The sequence below is a fragment of the Uranotaenia lowii genome, chromosome 3, assembly GCF_029784155.1.
Source record: "Uranotaenia lowii strain MFRU-FL chromosome 3, ASM2978415v1, whole genome shotgun sequence".
NCBI classification, from domain to species: Eukaryota; Metazoa; Arthropoda; class Insecta; order Diptera; family Culicidae; genus Uranotaenia; species Uranotaenia lowii.
In genome coordinates this window covers 247,358,127-247,378,008 of record NC_073693.1, presented here as the reverse complement: position 1 = coordinate 247,378,008, position 19,882 = coordinate 247,358,127, and the positions used below count along the sequence as shown (strand labels likewise).

The 19,882-nt window shown below is 38.8% G+C and overlaps 1 protein-coding gene across 5 annotated transcripts in view; it reads right to left on the bottom strand.

Moving 5' to 3' along the window:
• The window catches only part of LOC129755947 (ras-specific guanine nucleotide-releasing factor 2-like), a 546,013-nt gene that overhangs the window by 435,617 nt on the left and 90,514 nt on the right, over positions 1-19,882 (bottom strand). For all 5 annotated transcript variants that reach the window (XM_055752664.1, XM_055752665.1, XM_055752668.1 and 2 more), the window contains exons 3-6: positions 19,148-19,216; positions 13,415-13,582; positions 13,208-13,314; positions 4,822-4,969 (exon numbers count right to left, since the gene is read on the bottom strand). In XM_055752664.1, coding sequence (XP_055608639.1) covers positions 4,822-4,969; positions 13,208-13,314; positions 13,415-13,582; positions 19,148-19,216 — 492 coding nt within the window. The remainder of the gene's footprint in view (positions 1-4,821; positions 4,970-13,207; positions 13,315-13,414; positions 13,583-19,147; positions 19,217-19,882) is intronic.

Sequence of the window (19,882 nt, the reverse complement as noted above, 5' to 3'; positions counted from 1 at the left end):
TCCAAGTTGCCTAGTGTGAACTAGGCTTTAGAACAATAGCGAATTGACGTTCTCTCTCACTTGCGCCTCTCTGTTATTGTTTACATTTGCCACGCGGTTCGTCTGTCTACAATAATCGCCGCTGATCAAACATTAGGTACTTATTCGGTCGTCGCGAGTGAGTTTCAACAGTTTTTATTGAGATAACAGGTTTGTTGTTTTGTTCTGATTGGCAAATTTTTCTAGAACATTTGATCTATGTTACAACAGCAATGTCTAGTTTCGAGATATAGCTGAGGAGTCAAGTATACCCAGGGATCAAGTATCCTCATTCTCTGTCTGTCTGTCTGTCTGTCTGTCTGTCTGTCTGTCTGTCTGTCTGTCTGTCTGTCTGTCTGTCTGTCTGTCTGTCTGTCTGTCTGTCTGTCTGTCTGTCTGTCTGTCTGTCTGTCTGTCTGTCTGTCTGTCTGTCTGTCTGTCTGTCTGTCTGTCTGTCTGTCTGTCTGTCTGTCTGTCTGTCTGTCTGTCTGTCTGTCTGTCTGTCTGTCTGTCTGTCTGTCTGTCTGTCTGTCTGTCTGTCTGTCTGTCTGTCTGTCTGTCTGTCTGTCTGTCTGTCTGTCTGTCTGTCTGTCTGTCTGTCTGTCTGTCTGTCTGTCTGTCTGTCTGTCTGTCTGTCTGTCTGTCTGTCTGTCTGTCTGTCTGTCTGTCTGTCTGTCTGTCTGTCTGTCTGTCTGTCTGTCTGTCTGTCTGTCTGTCTGTCTGTCTGTCTGTCTGTCTGTCTGTCTGTCTGTCTGTCTGTCTGTCTGTCTGTCTGTCTGTCTGTCTGTCTGTCTGTCTGTCTGTCTGTCTGTCTGTCTGTCTGTCTGTCTGTCTGTCTGTCTGTCTGTCTGTCTGTCTGTCTGTCTGTCTGTCTGTCTGTCTGTCTGTCTGTCTGTCTGTCTGTCTGTCTGTCTGTCTGTCTGTCTGTCTGTCTGTCTGTCTGTCTGTCTGTCTGTCTGTCTGTCTGTCTGTCTGTCTGTCTGTCTGTCTGTCTGTCTGTCTGTCTGTCTGTCTGTCTGTCTGTCTGTCTGTCTGTCTGTCTGTCTGTCTGTCTGTCTGTCTGTCTGTCTGTCTGTCTGTCTGTCTGTCTGTCTGTCTGTCTGTCTGTCTGTCTGTCTGTCTGTCTGTCTGTCTGTCTGTCTGTCTGTCTGTCTGTCTGTCTGTCTGTCTGTCTGTCTGTCTGTCTGTCTGTCTGTCTGTCTGTCTGTCTGTCTGTCTGTCTGTCTGTCTGTCTGTCTGTCTGTCTGTCTGTCTGTCTGTCTGTCTGTCTGTCTGTCTGTCTGTCTGTCTGTCTGTCTGTCTGTCTGTCTGTCTGTCTGTCTGTCTGTCTGTCTGTCTGTCTGTCTGTCTGTCTGTCTGTCTGTCTGTCTGTCTGTCTGTCTGTCTGTCTGTCTGTCTGTCTGTCTGTCTGTCTGTCTGTCTGTCTGTCTGTCTGTCTGTCTGTCTGTCTGTCTGTCTGTCTGTCTGTCTGTCTGTCTGTCTGTCTGTCTGTCTGTCTGTCTGTCTGTCTGTCTGTCTGTCTGTCTGTCTGTCTGTCTGTCTGTCTGTCTGTCTGTCTGTCTGTCTGTCTGTCTGTCTGTCTGTCTGTCTGTCTGTCTGTCTGTCTGTCTGTCTGTCTGTCTGTCTGTCTGTCTGTCTGTCTGCTCCCTATAGACTCGGAAACTACTGAAACGATTTACTCGAAACTTGGCAAGTGGGTGCTTTTGAGGCCTGGAAGGTATCTATTATGGTTTTAGACTCTTCCCTCTCATTAAAAGGGTGGAGGGGGTCTCCCAAAGAAAATGTTTGCATAGCTCGAAAACTGATCGAGCAAGTTAAACCAATGTTGGCATGACATTTTGGTACGAGGAATGTTTCTATGAATATTTGATACCCCTCCCTCCATCCAGCAGAAAGATAGGAAGGGATGAGGGGCAAGCTTGTTTTTTTACATAACTCGAAAACTATTGAAGCGATTGGAACCAAATTTGGCAAGGAAGGGTATTTGGGTACAAGAAATAGTTCTATGGTTATGTCAGAACCCTACCTTCTTCCAGTGGGAAGATAGGAAAGGAAGAGGGGGGCTTCCAAATTGGGTAGAAAGGGAAATTGGGTACAAGAAACAGTTATATCAGTATTAGATGCCCATCCCTTCTTCCAATGGGGTGAAAAAAGGGGAGAGAAGGCTTCTTTACAATATTCAGCATAACTGCATGGAACCAAATTAAACTTGGTAAGGTATTTGAGCATGAGGTAAGTTTCTATGAATATTTAGTAGGTACTACTGCTTCCTTCAATCATCCTTATCTTGGTAGCCAGATAACGCCTGATCGAGGTACCAGAAAAGATATCGAAACTCGGATCAGAAAGGCCCGATTTGCACGCCACATCTGTCTACGATCGAAAATCCGAATCTTCAACTCAAACGTCAAATCCTTATTGCTGTACGGGTGTGAAATTTGGTGCACACATGCGGTTACGACGCTGAAACTGTAAGTATTTGTGAATCGCTGCCTGCGGAATATCATCCGCGCATGGACCACGGCCTGCCAACTGGATTCCAAATGAGGAACTACATCGCCGGTGTCATCAAAGTGCGCTAGAAATTGAGATTCGGGAACGCAAGTGGAGATGGATTGGGCACACGCTGCGAAGAGATCAGAATGAGATTTGCAAAAAAGCGCTAGAATGGAATCCAGAAGGACATCGAAGAAGTGGCAGACCCAGAAACTCGTGGCGGCGAAGCCTAGCCGCTGAAATCTAAACTGTCGACAAGAATCTTCACTGTGAAGACGATGGCTCTGGATCGTCAACAGTGAAGGTTTTTTTTACCACAACCATATGTGCCGGAGACCGGGTCCATTAAGTACTGCCTCCTTCCATTGGAGTTATAGAAAGGAGAGAGGAAATGCAACCAAATTTGGCATGGGAGGGAATTTGGATACGCGAAAAGGCTACATGCCCATTTGAGACTCCTTTCTCCATCAATTGTGGATTAAGTTAGGAAAAAAGGGAAGCTCCCATACGATTGTTTTGCATAAACCAAGAATTTATCAAATAACAGGGAATGGTTCTATGATTATTTGAAACACCACTCTTCTCACTACCTGTAAGAAAGGAGGGGCCTAATACAATTTTGTTGGTATAAATGGAAAAGTAATTGAGCAGATAGAATTAAGTTTGACGACATGGGAAGGTATTCAAATACGAGATATGTTTCTATGACACACTGCAAGGCAGACCCTTGTGTTTGGAGAGGGAAGGTACAAAGGGGGTTGTATTGTTTAAAAACTTATCAACCAATGGAACCAAATTTGATATGATAGTTTTTTTTTATTACGAAAAAATGGGATCTTTCCAGCAATTGCATATTGGAAGGAGAAAGGAGGGGTTCCATACAAGTTTCTGGCATAAATCGAGTACTAATTAAGCAATAGAGATCATATAATAGGAGAGTGGTTGTTTGCGTACGTATAATTTGAAATCCTTCACTATAATCCCGAAAACTTAAAAACGGAACGAAATGTGATGTGTGTATAGATAGGTACTAAAAATGTGTCTATAATAGTTCGTGAGTCCTTCCCACCCTTGGAAGGGGGAAAAAGTTAGGAATCCATACCAGTAAAACATACATTTTGACATAACTAAAGAATCAACGTGAAGCTTTAAAAACAGAGCAACAGACCTTTGAAAACAAATTTAGAGATGCCAACAAAATAAAACAAATTTGAATAATTTCCATAAATTTCATTAAATGGAAGGTGTAGGAAAGCACACCTGGTCAGCTAGAGTTAGCAATATAAATATAAATGAGTTATGAATTTTGTCTTGTAGCAATATAATATGATGGTTTTTCAATGATCCCATACATAATTCTGTTTTTAAATATATTTTTTTTTAAATTCAGTGCGTTAAGGTCGAAAATTTAGCAAAAGGGGCGGTGAGTTAAAAATGTTTGAAAACCACTGTACTAGTTGTTTATTCAACTCACTCAATCCGTATTTTTTAACAGTATGTTTGGTAAATATTCAACAACTTCAACAACTCGTAAACTTCAATCATTAAACTTTCACAGTAGAAAAATTCATGTTTATTTTCTTTGAATACAAAGTTTAAAAGCCATAACACCAACTCGGAAGTCGATAAACATAAAAACATCAAAGTAAACAAAAACGTGAAGCTGGAATAAGACGTAAAAAGCTAAGATATGATAATTGATTTTATTCTACTACTTCCATTTCCGACTCAATGATCCCTGCTCTGATGTTGCTCGCTGTTTTTTTTTTTTTTTTGCCTTGAGAATGTCCGTGAAGCATCAACAACGAAGAACAAAAAACACAAGAAATACAAGCTTTTAAACCGAGAAGAAACATCTTTATGGTTTCCTCCGTCGTCGTCGCCGGAAGCGGTTCTTTTTTTTATTTAAGCAGTTTTTGTTGCTGTTCTGTTGTCTAGTTTTTATTTCAATAATTTATCGCAACACCACCCCGAAGCTGTTGGTGTACAATCCCATGGGAGAGCAGCGAAAAAAAGTCCGAGGAACTGAAACCGGTGAAAGCTGCTTTTAAAAACATAAACTATCTCTTTAGAGTGGGAAAAGTCGGAGGATTCGGTTCGAATTCCTTTTGGTCTTTGATTTTTGAATCATGGCTTCGTTTTTCTTTCGAAACCTTAAATTTTCATAAAACAAGCTTTGTGAAGCAGTTCGTTAGAACACAAGAATAAATGGGTCCCTAGCTGCACCACTGATTTAAAAAAAAAAAGAGCTCAACACCAAGTTCAAGCTTGCTTGCGAATTGCAAATACGACACGAGTGTTACTAACCTCAGCTCTCAGTTTCCGGATTTCGGACGCAAGCTCATCGCACTGTTGCGTGTACTGCCATTTGGCCGTCTTCTCGCTTTCGACAACCTGCAGCAGATGGACGTGTTTCTGTTCCAGCTCTTCTTTCTGGAGCAACAGCTTGTTGAAGCTTTTGGGGCGGGATCGGGGGCGGGCGTTCAATCACATCGTTTCGTTTTCCATCAATCCAGTTCGCAAAAAAATACAAACAGAGAAAATACATTTCAGATGATTAGATACAACTTGCACAGGTGAAGTGGAAAATTGAGCTGTTCGATTACCCGAAACAAACCGAAAAAAATGAGATGAAATTTAAAAAAAAAGATAAGGCGTACCGTAAAATGGGATGAAATGTCCCTCTCATAAAAATATATTGTTTTGATTGGAATTACGTACTTACAAATGAATAAGAGCATTCCTATCTTTCCGAGCTTTCTCTAAACCACTTAAAACCCCAACTTGTGTTTCTGTCAATGGACCGTCGAAAAAAAAATAGTGGGAAAGCCAGGTCTTGGGCTTTATATCTAAAGAACTACTGAACAAATTTCTACAAACTTTAAACCATTGAATTACTCGACGCCTCAAAATTTTGTTTGCTTTACATAACTTTTGTGCTAGGTTTCATTATTTTTAACAAGATTACAAGAAGTGAAAAATATTTGCAAATACTTCGAAGAATTGACAGCCTACTTAGTTTTTTTTTTGCACAGTCATAAATCAAACTAATCCTCAGAAACAGTTTTCAAAAATTGATAGCATATTTTTTTTAAATTTCCGAACAATAATAAAACGCACAAGCAGCGTACCTCTGGGGGATGGTGATAGCATACTTGAGAGAAAATAGCGAAAGGCTAAAAAGTCACGGAATTGAAATTGAAAACCGTTGAAAACGCAGGTTTCAGTGGTGGAATAGAGATATTTTTATTCATGCTTCGTCTGTGAGATCATTGAAATACAACTATATTAATTAGCTATAGGGGAAAGCACTCGTTTCTCAATAAGTACTTTGAAAATCTTACCCAGAATATCTGGCAACACTGTTGTGTTACCACGAACTCAACTTGAGTAGTCTCGCCTAACCGTGTGATGATGTAAACATTTGTACCGCGATTATCATCATCACCTGTCATCAGCAATCATTGATCCATTGTTCTCGATTGCGAATTGGACACAAAGCATGTGGAGAACCCAAACAAATATGGTTTTGGTTCTGCTGCAATCTCCTATATGCAAGCGGCGGGTCGGAGTAATCCGAAATATTTCTAACAAAAGAAACGAAATTGGCCGAAACCGTAAGTATCAACAGAAACATTGAAAGCTACGGCACCTTGCATTTAAGGGACACCCAAGGCACACAAAGAAGGTTTCCCACTTAGACCGGTAGTACCGTGTATGACGTCACCATCTTACGAGCTGTCTTAATATGCTGGCCGTATAGGTACTCCAAGCGTCGATCAACAGTAAATACAGCGTCAAAGATTCGTTCGAGTTCTGCAAATTTATCAATGACGTCGTTATTTATTTTATTTTCATAGTATTCCGTCTCACGACATAACTATACGAACATAATTCCTAATTCGGTCCATGGCAACCGTTCTCCAATTTCTCGGACACCTCACTCATTCGTCAGATCACGATCCACTTGGTCTAACCACCTCGTTCATTGCGCGCTGCTTGTCTTGTTCCTACCAGATTCGTAGCGAACACTTGTTTTGCTGGACAGTCGTTCGGCGTTCGCAACGTGTCCTGCCCAGTGTATCTGGCCAACCTTCACCATCTTCAGGATACTGGGTTCATCCTTCTTCTCCAGACTCCGTTCTCCTGCTCGCCGCCAAAGATGGTTCTCGACCACAGTTGCTTGTGGAGTCCATAAATAGTATGCACGACTTCCGTTGATCATTTGCCGCCACTCCCGACTTGCGTTATTGTCTGCGGTCACCAGTGAGGTGAGATAGACAAAGTCTTCGACTATCTCCAGCTCGTCGTCGTCGAACGTGACCTTGTCATTACTGGACAAGCAGGTTCGGTCGGTCTCGAATCCGCAGGCCAGCATAAATTTCATCTTGGACGTATTAATCATCAACCCAGTCCTTCCTGCTTTGCGTTTCAGTTTGCGGTAGATCTCCTCCACCGCCGCCAACGATCTGCCGACTGTATAAATGTCGTCGGCAAAGCAGATAAATGGACTGAATCTGTTGAGAATCGTGCCCCATGTTTCGCCCACTGCTCGTACGGCCTGACTGCAAACGTAATCCGCTTAAGACGGATTAGCCACACGTACGCATCGAAACCACAACAACACACGATAAGCATTCTACTGCCATTGGTCAGAGATCCAATTTTTCCGTACGATCGCTCCAAGGTGGTCTACCATATCCCATGCGCAGGCACTCCCGAACTATCTTCTGGCATCGGGCCCGTCAACAGAGGAAGTCCAGCTACTCGCCACAGTAGCTGTCGAGAAGGTAGAAAATTTGGATGCGCTCCAAGAACCTACGTCTGGCTCACCACAAGACCGAGATGGTGCTGATCACCAACCTGAGCTCAACAATCAGGGACGATCGCAGTTGGACCGTGCGCACTCGAGTCCAAGCGTGCGATAAAATACCTGGGGGTGATGATCGACGACCGACTGAGCTTCACGGCCCACGCCGACTACGCCTGCAAAAGAGCGGCAATGGCGAACAACTCGGCGATCCGCTGCAGCAGAAGGAGGGTCCTGGCGAGTGTGACCTCGTCCATTCTGCGGTACGGAGTGGCAGTCTGGAAGGCAGCCTTGAGCAGGCAGTGTAATCTGCAAAAGCTCTGCAGTGTGTAGCGGCTGATGAACCTGCGAATAATCAGCGCATACCGAACGGTGTCCTCGGTAGCTGCTGATGTTGTCGCGGGGGTCATGCCCATCTCGGTCTTGCTAGAGGAAGATAATTTCTGCTACGAGCACAGGCACATGCCCGACGTGCGGAAACATGCCAGAGAGGCCTCGCTGTCCAACTGGCAGTACCAGTGGGACAGCTCGAAACGTGGCCGGTGGACCCATCGCTTGATCCCTAATATCGGATCCTGGATGGATCGGAGACATGGAGAGGTGGACTTTTGCATGACACAGTTCCTGACTGGTCACGGATGTTTCATGCAGTAACACCATCGGTTTGGACACGTGGCTTCGCCATCCTGTCTAACCTGCAGAGACATAGAAGAGACACCAGAGCACGTAGTGTCCAACTGTCCAAGGCACGAAGAGGTACGTGCTAACATGCTTGCCGTCTGCGGACCAGACACGACAGCCGACAACATCGTGCGGAGGATGTGTGAGGCCGCCAATACTTGACGCGTGGTCAGTGATGGGTTCATCCGGCTAAGACTGCCTTGCAGAGGAGTTGGAACCAACACTAGTCCGCGATCGGTGTAGGCTTACTCCTTCGTCGGGGAGCACCTGAGTAGTATGCGTCCGACCCTGGCAGTAAAGCATACATAGATAAGACTTTACCTTCTGAGTATCCCGAGCTGCTAGGTACATACGTCGCGCGTCTGTGTGTACGATACCTCCAACGTAACCGTCGTGGAGTATCCGAGTCGAACGCGCTCTATGCGACGGAAGGTGTGGGGATAAGACAATACCTAATCGACAGTCGAACTGGTAGGGGGAAGAGTATTCACGTCGCGGAATACTCTCGGGAAGAGTGATCTCACGTCGCCGTCGGATGAGCCACTCGAGTCGGGTAGGATGAAATCACCGTCGGGATTCATCTGAGTCGCAAGCATCTAAGACCCGTACGTGTGCTGTGACAGGCGCAAGTCTAGGATAAGATGCTCTCAATTCGGCACACGGCGGGCAAAATGCCTAGGGTTGCCAGCCAAAAAGAGAGGAGGAAGACCGGACCACGGTCGAAGTAGAATGCCCTTTCGGTGGGGGGCATTTTAGTAGTATGCGTCCGATCCTAGCAGTAAAGCATGCAAAGATAAGACAATACCTTCTGCGTATGCTGAGCTGCTTAGGTACGTCGCGATCGTTGTGTAGGATGTGTAGACATGACCTTCTTCGTAGTCGAACTCGTAGGGGGAAGAGTATTTACGACGCGAAATACTCTCGGGTAGGGTGACTTCACGTCGTCGGCGGGTGAGTCATCTGAGTCGGTGTAGGAATAATTCTTCGCCGGGAATCATCCGAGTAGCCGAGTGACAGGCGCGTATCCAGGATAAGCTGCTCTCGATTCGGCACACGGACGGGCAAAGAGGAGAGGGCCTCGAGCCAAGCCAAGCGGAGCCAAGATCTCGAGTCGTTAGAGGAGAGGTCATTGGTCTCTTGCAGTGGACTCGAACAGAGGCGGAGCGCAAGATATTCGTGGGAACCAAGCTAGTCTCGAGTTGTGAGTAAAGGCCGGACCTCGAGTCGTTAGAGGAGAGGTCCTTAGTCTTGAACCGTAATAAGAGGCAGGGTATATATGCTGGAGTTTGACTCGAACTAGAGTTGCCGATGAGCGCTTAAGCGCGGACTTGGTCTCCCATCTCGGGTATAGCCTTCGTTGCAGGTCCGGGTGGGAAGTATGACCAGAGGTCCCAGGTGGACTTTATGGCGTAGGGGTACTTAGTATCATGAGTCGTCCAATTCCACCCATGGACCCTGAGTAGCATACTGGGGGGACTCGGTCGCTCGCCGTGCCTTGGAATGCAATCCGTAAAAAGGATTTACCACCTGGGTGATCAACTAATAAAAAAAGCACTCCCGAACGAGTAGAATAATGCTCTAAATTCTGTGTAGGACAGACTAGCTAAATGCGATGTCACAAAATTAAAACGCATTTTAGCAACAGGCGCCACAGCACAGCGTCAAACTCCTGGATTAGGGAGCTGCGGCAGTCAACCGTCGTCAAATACTGCTTCGAACAGGAGCACATGTTTGACTTCGATAAAGCAACCGTCCTAGACAGCTCCAATAAACACCGTAGGCACCTAAAGATACTCGAAATGTGCTACATACAGAGTACTCCGCGTCAACATCCAGAGCGGCTCAGATGGGAGAGCAACCTCATGTGGCAGAGTGTGCCATGTGCCTGATTTTTCAGGTATTGTCTGATTTTTCGAGGTTTTGCTTGACAAACTGATAAGCCATTAAATTTGCCAGATTATTGAAAATATGCCTGATTTTGCCTGATTTTGCGAATGTGATGAAAAATGGATAGTAAGGAACTGAGGTACCATTACTCAAGTGAAAAAGTGGAAATGCGACTGCATCAAAGCAATCGAAAGATTCTCTTGAATCTTTGTTTAAACAAGAGAATCAAACGGAATATTTCGATAGCGGATGCTTTGATTCAATAGAATTATTCAACCAAGTAGGCTATGGTTGCCTTATTCCTAGCTGGCAAATGGAAGAAGGACATAGTTCGTGAGCTGTCCGATATAAGTGTGTGCAGAAGTTTTGTATACCGTACAGTTAAAAGTACCTGGAGACCGGAAGTACCAAAAACGGTATGGTGGGGGACGCCGACCTACCGACTATCCTCTTCGTAGTGCCACTAAATTGGCAGAGGATCTCAACATATCGGATCGAAGTCTTCGTCGGAAGATCCAAAGGGTTCAAGACCTTACGGTGAAGCAGAAACAAGAACGGGTAAAAAGAGCGAAGGCGCTGCTGAAGAGGGCCGCGGAAGGAAGGTTGAAGAATATCGTGTTTACCGACGAGAAACTCTTCACCGTACAGCAGGTCGTAAATAAGCAGAACGACAGAGTTTGGTTGCCAGACAGATCAAGAAGCCTTGCTGACGGCAACTAGCATCGGTGATGGTTTGGGCCGGATTCATCGTGATGGCCGGACTCCTTTGTTTCATGGTCTATTGGTAAGGTGTAGGAGAGATAATCAGAGAGCTCGAATTGTAATCCTGGTCTTGGCGATTTTTTTTTCATCTACCATTCATGATCGATGCATTTTGCACTAAACGGTGTGTCGTAGACCCATCAAACCAAGCAATAACAAAATAATGTATGCCTGTTTGTAGAACACAAACAATTCACACACACTCACACATTATGTTTCTGGTGCTTTGTTTGGCGGATGAAAAAATATCACCGTGACCAGGAATCGAACTCGAGTCTTCTGATTTTCTCTCCGGTACCTAACCAATATGCTAAATCGTCAGATGTAAACTAGTCAAGCTGTAGCTCTATAATTCAGTTGACTTATCGGCAACACTGATACTTATCGAGTTGAACTTGATGCTAGATAATACGATAGAAAATGCCCATCGTGTCCAGATCAATGGTAAATTATAAATTGAGTAAAGTGAAAAATCTAAAATTAAATAATGGTAGAAATTGAGGAACAATGTTTTTATCATGTTACAGTAGACTGAGTCGATTTGGGTCCATTTTTGAATATCTCAAGCCTTGGGGTCAGACAAGTTTCGTTTTAATTCAGAACTCATTTTTTGCAGAATTTTAAAGTAACGATTACTTGCGTAAATTTGAACCTTCATGTTTGTATGGGAAAATTGAATATTTTTTTCTAAAAAATCTATATTATTTATGTTTCATCTGTGGAACCGAGCCTGGTGATGGATATATTGTGCTAATTTATAAATCTCTACGGTAAATTTTCGCTGAACAACTTTATCGAAGACCGTAACTTTGTATATTATAAGACAAAAAAGTAATAAGTCGTTTATTACTGGTATGTCTTTTGGCATTGAAAATGAATCAAACGTACTGACATCACTACTGGTCCCTATCTATGTAGCCTACTCCTCAAGGAATACTTCTATAGGCACAAGCAGTGATTTCAGTTGAATTGATTGATTTTCAATGCCAAATGACATACCTCTATTTAACAGCTAATAACTTTTTTGTTTTTTATGATACGAAGTAACGATCTTCAACAAGTTGTTCAGCCGAAATCTCCCTTTAGAGAATTTATAAATTAGCACAACACCCATCACCAGGATCGGATCGACAGAAGAAACATACATGATTTTGATTGTTTCAGAACAAAACATTCATTTTTCCATAGAAACTTAAAAGTTCAAATTCACTCATGTAAACGTTATTTAAAAATTCTGCAAAAAATCATGGATGAGTTTGGAACCAAATATAAATTTTTAAGAAAAATGAATACAATAGGAACTATAAAACTTTTCCATGAGAAAATATATTTGTGAATACTCGCATTTCCTTAGAAAAGAGAGAAACTCAGCTCGTCCCGGGTGCTCGTTATACCCTCATCTGCCCTTCCAATAGATTCCTCAAATTCTGAATATTACAGCAGCATCATTTTTATTCTTGTAATTCAATAAATTGAAGAGAAATTGCATGGTTAATATGGTGAGTAGGCAATGAAAATTGATAAGGTTTATTTGCTTCGATTGTACGATTTTTTTTTAAAGCTATCATAAAAGGCTACTGAAAATTCTAAATTTATAACAAGATCAAAAAGATGAAAACTGAACCCGATCAGGAGAGCGTATCAAAATAATAACTCAAACGTATCTCACCAAGATATTTACATATGATTCAGTTATAATTAAGTACTCCAAATTTCCGATTTTAAGTTTCTCCAATCTGAATTATATCTTATTCTGATTGACAAACTTGAATGGGGTTGAGCTCATATTCATTGATCAAAAATTTTTTCGGATTGTGCTAAAATAAAATGATTATATCTTATTTTGATATACGTTCAACTTTTTCTGAAACACGGACATCAAAGTCAACGGCTCAAACCTTACATTAACGAGTTTCGCTCAACAGGCTCATAAAATTGAATTAAATTTTTGGGAAACCAAAAATAGGGCATGGTTTTATCAAATAATGTGGTTTATTGACCTTCCACTAGAAAATTTTCTCGAAGCACTCATATCTTGATAAGTTATAATTTTGATATAATTTGTTCTGTCCAATATCAAACAATGCTATCTGAATGAGATATAATCTTGATAGGAGCATATCAAAAACTGATATAATTTAGCTATGATCGTATAGATTTTTTGATATAATTTGAGATATTTTAACATCCTACGAGTACTAAATTATAACTCATCCAGATAGGAAAAAATTGAATATCAAAATATCTCATCTTGATATAATTTAGTTTATCTCTTCTGATCGGGAAGACATATCCATCGTTTTCAAACAACACTTTAAGTAATTCAACAAGGCTAAGTTTGTGAAACTTGGATCAGTGGTCGGCAAGTTACAGCTTTTTGAATTTTTAAAGGCCGACTATTTCTGGGCCTTGGTATTTTAAGTGGTTATTGCTCAAACTATTTATAATGTTTTCATAATTAAAAAAAAAATTGAAAAAGAAAATAAACGTAAACATTTCTAATAACTTGATATATCAATTTTTCTGTTGAATATTCGATGAAGTAAACCTCACCTCGCCTCTCGAATCGCGATGATCCACGCTGAACATTCGGATTCCGTCGACGCTCGCAGTTCGTACTGGCGTTGGTTTTCCCTTCGATAGCAGATGGTGAAGCAGTGCTGTTGGATGAAAGTTAATAAAAAAAAATCATTAATTGAATCATATAAAAAACCCTAATTATAATCTGACAACTAGTCAAAATCCTTCGATTAGACCCACCTGCAGTTTCTCCTCCTTGATCGCCTTGGCTCCCTGTCCGCTGCCACTGCCAATCGGCGGACCGGATAACGAGGGGGCTGAAACGAGCCGTTCGCAGTAGCACCCTTCCAGGAAGATCAACCCGGAAGGGCGGCTGGATTGTTCCGATTCGTAGTAGAATAGCAGGTTCTGGAAAATGGAAACGGAAAAAAGTGTGTGAATGCTTGCGACAAGGGTTTCTTTTATTTTCAATCGATTGTGTTCAGAAGCAGAATACCGAGAAATTTTCTGAAGTTGCAAGTGAGTATTTGTATGTATATCAATGTCGATTGAATCCATAAAATCGAACATCATTTTAAAAATAATCTGAATTGGTAAAAAACTTTTGAAAGATACGTTTTTTGATTGAAGTTTTGTATTTTGAAATCTGGAATGAAAATTATCAACTTATTTTTAATTTCAATTTGAATACTATGAAAAACTATTTTAAAATGTGTTTAACGCGTAGATGGATGTGTTCAGAATGGTTTAAAATCGAAAGTAGCTCCTAAGAGCTTGTGGTTTTGGTATCCTACTGCTGCCTAAAATTTGCTTCAAGCGAATGTGTTGAGTAGCCTGTTTGTGATAGTGAAGTAAGCTCTCGCAGAACTAGGAAATTAATGTGTTGATATAATAGTCAGTTGAGCCTAGAACTTGTTTTCAATTTATTTTAGTATTTGCATTTTGATTGATTGGGTTTTCTATGTCAAATAAGAAAAATGCTGATTTAAGATGAAGATCTCATGACTAATTAAAATGAACAATTATAAACAACTAATTTCTAAATAGATCTCGAAATGATTCTGAAGCTAATTTAATCTATAGGGGAGAGTGGGGATACTTGATCCCCTTTTCTTATTTTCACCATATCTTTTTGGAAAAATTTAGCAACTCGCCGTCTTTGACATTTTCTGACAGCTTGTAATTTCAAGTTTCTATGCTCCAAAAATTAGAACGATACTTGAACCCGTTGATGAACTAGAAGCATTTTCGTGGGAGTAAAAAAATTACGATTTTTCTGAAGTTAGGGGAGACTTGATCCCCTATTGAAGGAGACTTGATCTTTTATTCAGGAAGCCCTAATCCTTGTATAAAATTCAAACAAAACCCCAAGATAGAATGTTAATTCAGTATTTTGGTCATGTTTGTTCTCATTTCACAATTTATAGCAGACATAAGAAGAAAATTCTATAACATTGTCTCAACGCTAATAACATTGCATACTTAAAGGCGCTATTTTTTATAATTAAGAGAAAATTAATTATTTTTGCTCTTTTCTTCAGACAATTGTTTGATAAATATTAGTTTTCGGATAAATATTAGTTATTTCGTAATCAGCAATCATAACGATCAATTCAGAAGAAGAATATGCCGTTTGGAAGGGGGATCAATTGTACCCAACTCTAGGGGATCAATTGTACCCATAATCAACATTTTAGAAAACTTTTCCTGAAAAAAGTTGAGAGTTTTCCATTGTTTTGAAAATATGGCATTATGAAGTTCATTTTACGCTCGAACGATTGATACATTGGAACAAATATTTTTTTCATAATTTTCCATGTAAGGAACATTTTAAAGTGTTGAAAAAAGATCTTCAAGTTACATTTTGTGAAATTTTTCAAACAAAGTTCAATTATTCAAACAATTATTTTCTTAAAAATTTTTAAACTACAAGCATTGTTATTTTGCTCATTTTGGCACATTTTTCTAGAACATTTGATCTTTGTAAGACATTCCAGTTTCGAGATAGAGCTAAGGAATCAAGTATCCCCAGGGATCAAGTATGCTCATTCTCCCCTACTCTTTTCACTTTTCAAGAGCGAGTAAATGCGCTATACCCTTGATCGATGACCAGGAATGATTCAACACAGAAATCCAAAACAGCCAATTAAGCTAGAAAATTTTCTATCTTTTTATTTATAACCTCAAATCTACAAAATGCTACTATTTTTTGTTTTTGTGATTTCTTTGTACAAAATAAATCATTTCCAGAATAGCTCTATTCATTGGCGAAGTTACTTTACATTACGCATGGTGTATTCATTATCGAAACGTATAATACTGATGGTCTAATTTTCTTGCTGTTCTCGTGTTTCAGAGGTCTCTGCATTCTCTGCTCCATGGTAGGCCCAACCACTATGTGTTTTTGATTAATTTAATGATTTTATGTTAAAATTATGAAAAATATGAACACAGAGAAGAGGAATAATAACACATTTTATTATTCTTTGGAGTTCAGACATAAGTTCTGGCTTTGTAAGTAAGATAAGTGATTAAAGATTACCTGGAAAATTTGGAATGTTAATAGTGTATACGATGTGTTTCGTAGAAGCACTTGAAGAAAAAAAAATACAAAAACGCTACTTTTTGCATGATCAGAAAGTTGTGCTTTATCCTGTTATTTCCCACCAAAAATTAAAATATTTGGTCAGTGACAATTTAAGTATTTTCTATTTGAAATCTTTAAAAAAAGTGTTTTTATAATTTCAGAGGTTCCTGTCATTAGAATTATCTGGAACAATTGGAATCCATATATGAATCCATTTCAATCCATTATCTTTAAATTTTCAGATTTTGGAAACACTGGCAAGTATTTTATTAAAAAAAAAGCTCAATGTTTAAGAGAATCTGTTAATATTCGCAATCGCTATAGCTTTTCTGTGATAACGGTTATCGTCATGCGATCTGGAGTAGAAACGTTTATTTTCCAATTGCTTTGAAAAAAATAATTAAAGTAATGTTCATAATTCCGTTAAAAACAATTTTTGATGAGAAATCAGTTTTTATACTTCTTCTGAGAAAAATTTCTTAAAATCCCATTCGCACTTCAGACTCAATGCAAGCTGTTACAGCATTTTTATCTTGATTAAAATTGCATGATACTTTCTTTTGATACAATGATCATAATATGCCTGGAGTATTTTATAATACGTTTTATCTTATATATAAAAATGGAGGCGTTTTCTTTGTAACACCATCCGGTATGGATGGTCGGTCGGAATGAAGTGAAATTTGGTATCCGAGGGTTTTTTGGATCAGAGATGGTTTGTATAATAGTTTCAAGAATCTCACTTTTTACGAAAGGGGGGTCCCCATACAAAATTATCACTTCACATCTTCTTTATATATAAAAATGGAGGCGTTTTCTTTGTAACAACATCACGTATGAATGGTCGGTCGGAATGAAGTGAAATTTGATATCCGAGGGTTTTTTGGATCAGAGATGGTTTGTATAATAGTTTCAAGAATCTCACTTTTTATGAAAGGTGGTCTCAATACAAATTCAACTTCAAATGAAACACAAGCCATACAATTTTGTTAAGATTTCCATAAAAATCGATTCGCGAGCCCGATGAAGTTAAGGACGTGTAGATGAAATTTAACATTTATTACAATTAATACATTAGAAGGTAAAGCGAAGTTTACCGGGTCAGCTAGTTTTTTATAATAAGCCCATTTTAACTAAACCTGCTGTACATTGTGATGCATCTATTTTATTCAAAGAGCTAGCTCTTTTTAACCCACTATGTTATCTTAAGGGATGATAGAATGTAAATTTATGCTTAAGGACCGAGATCACCTCTGCATCCTAGCAAAACAATTTTTGTAGGGATGGGGGAAAAGGGATATGATCAGTAGACTGAGTCGATTTGGGGTCATTTTTGAATTTCTCAAACCCTGGGATCTTAAAAGCTCAGGTTTGGTCCAAAACTCATCCATGATTTTTTGCAGAATTTTTAAGTAACGTTTACATGAGTATATCTGACCTTTAAGGTTTGTATGGGAAAATTGCATATTTTGTACTGAAAAATCAACATCATTTTTGTTTCTTCTGTGGAAACGAGCCAGCTAATGGTTTTTGTGCCAATTTATAAAATTCCTAAAGGAAATTTTCCGCTGAACAACTTTGTCGAATACCATAACTTCGTATCTTTTTAGACAAAAAAAGTTATTAGCTGTTTAACAGGTGTATGTCTTTTGGCATTGATAAAAATGAAATTCAATTGACACCACTGCTTGTGTCCCACGAAGTATGGCATGAAAAGTGGTCTTGCAATACTTCGCTAGGCACCCAGCAGTGGTGTCAATTGAATTTCATGTTTATCAATGCCAAAAGACATACACCTGTTAAACAGCTAATAACTTTTTTGTCTAAAAAGATACGAAGTTATGATATTCGACAAAGTTGTTCAGCGGAAAATTTCCTTTAGGAATTTTATAAATTAGCACAAAAACCATTAGCTGGCTCGTTTCCACAGAAGAAACAAAAATGATGTTGATTTTTCAGTACAAAATATGCAATTTTCCCATACAAACCTAAAAGGTCAGATTTACTCATGTAAACGTTACTTAAAAATTCTGCAAAAAATCATGGATGAGTTTAGGACCAAACCGAAGCTTTTAAAATCCCAGGGTTTGAGAAATTCAAAAATTACCCCAAATCGACTCAGTCTAATAATCAGGAGACACCTTTGACAAGTGTATAGATCTTTTCAACTCTTCACAACAAAGCAAAAAATCGAGAGACATATACATTAGTTAACGGAAAAATCATAAAACTTATTGTGAATAACATATATTGACCCACTAGCGTAACAGTTTCTCTATAAAAATAGTGTAGATAAAATAAAAATAAAAATAATTTAATTGAAAGTTTTTCTTCGGCTGATGTTTGTAAGCTATAATAAACTCAACCTTTTTCTAAGAGACCGTCTTTTGATATCAACAAATTCAACAAGATAATTTCAGAAAGTTGCAAATGTTGTATAGATTTACTTTTAACTAAATTTTATGAAAACTTGTCTGCTGAGGTTTGTTTGAATTTTATCAGTTTAAAATTAAAAAAAAGCCATAAACGAGTGGTATCATCGAAAAAAAATCCAAAAATTCGTATCGATATGCATCTGAGCATACAAATATGGGGAATGATTTCAAAGAACAGGTTTGAAAAAAAAATTTCGTTGAAAACCAATCGAATTCCTGAAAAAACTAGTGCTACTGTTTTGTTTTTCTTTTTTAAACATCTTCAAGAAACACACCGTGTGTAAAACATCAAAATTATTCACAAAAATAACTTGAAATTAATTTAAACAAATAGTTTAAAAAACAAACTTCAATTATTATCAAAACATGCCGACAACTTTAACCCTTAAATAAGCAGTGTTTCATTTAATACAACAGTTAATAAAATTAAAATATCATGGAAACCCGTGTTTATAAATAATATAAATATCTCAATTAAATTAAATTATTTATTTTATAAATAATATAATATAAATAATTTAAAAAAAATTACCCATGGTATTAGTATTACGATATTTTTATAAATGTGTGAGAAACGGAAGAAAAAGGCAGGATAATTGCCTGAATCAAATTTATATTTATTTTTTAACAAAATGGTTTCTGACTGTTTTTTTAAGATTTGGAAATTCTAAGAGATTTTTTTATCTTAACCAATCACAAACATCTTCCTGCAACCAATGTACACTGTTTGGATAAAATTTGCAAAATCGCATTAAAGTGATTAAAAATTTAATGCAAAAAATGTTAACTTTTACTATAACTTTGAGCTAAAACTTTCAAAAAACTTGAAATAACGGCTTCAAACTCTTGATGAGTTGGGTTATTCAAATAAAAATGTGTTTGTTCCATGGAATTATTATTTACTATTTTCGTTGAAAAAAAAAGTCATGTATTGTGGGACATTTTCCTTACCTGGTACAGAACAAACCAACGCATTTGCCATTTGTTGTTGTCCGCTGCTCGTTTGTGCAAGTAGCCATGCTGAAAACAGAGAAAATTAAGATAAAATTTATTAGACGATATGGAAGGTTCATGTGTTTTAATTTCAAGAATGATATAATAAACAGACAAATCCAAATTGTTTATTAGAGTATTGAATAAAAATGGCATATAATAAAAAATATTTTGAAATTGATGAAAATTCCTCTTCAATAATGTTATCATGTAAATTTTGTTAACCTCTAAGGCATTCGGCATGAATCTGTAAAGAAATGTTTGTGTTGATGATGTAACTTTGTTGATATCCAAGTAAGAAGTTAATGCCAAAAAATTAAGAGTTTTTAGTTTAGTTAAAAAAAAGCTTACCATTTAGATAAGTGTGTGTAAATAGTTATGTCCAGCTTCTCAATCATTAATATCTCCCTATTTGATGAAACGAATTTATAAAAACACGAATTTAAAAAAAAAGAAAAGCAAGGTTTTTTAATTCTCTACTACCTGTTCAATAAAGTGCTTTTTAGATTCAGCTCAAGATTTCTTAAGTCGTTTTGTACATGTGAGATTCTTGGGACAGGCATCGATTTTTGAGTAGACTATAGTTCATTTTATCCCAAAATCTCCTAGCCATTTCGGTATTGGTATTGGTAGGGCTGATCGATTGGTGAAATCGAGTGTAAAGAGTGTATTTAAAAAACTCATAACTCTATT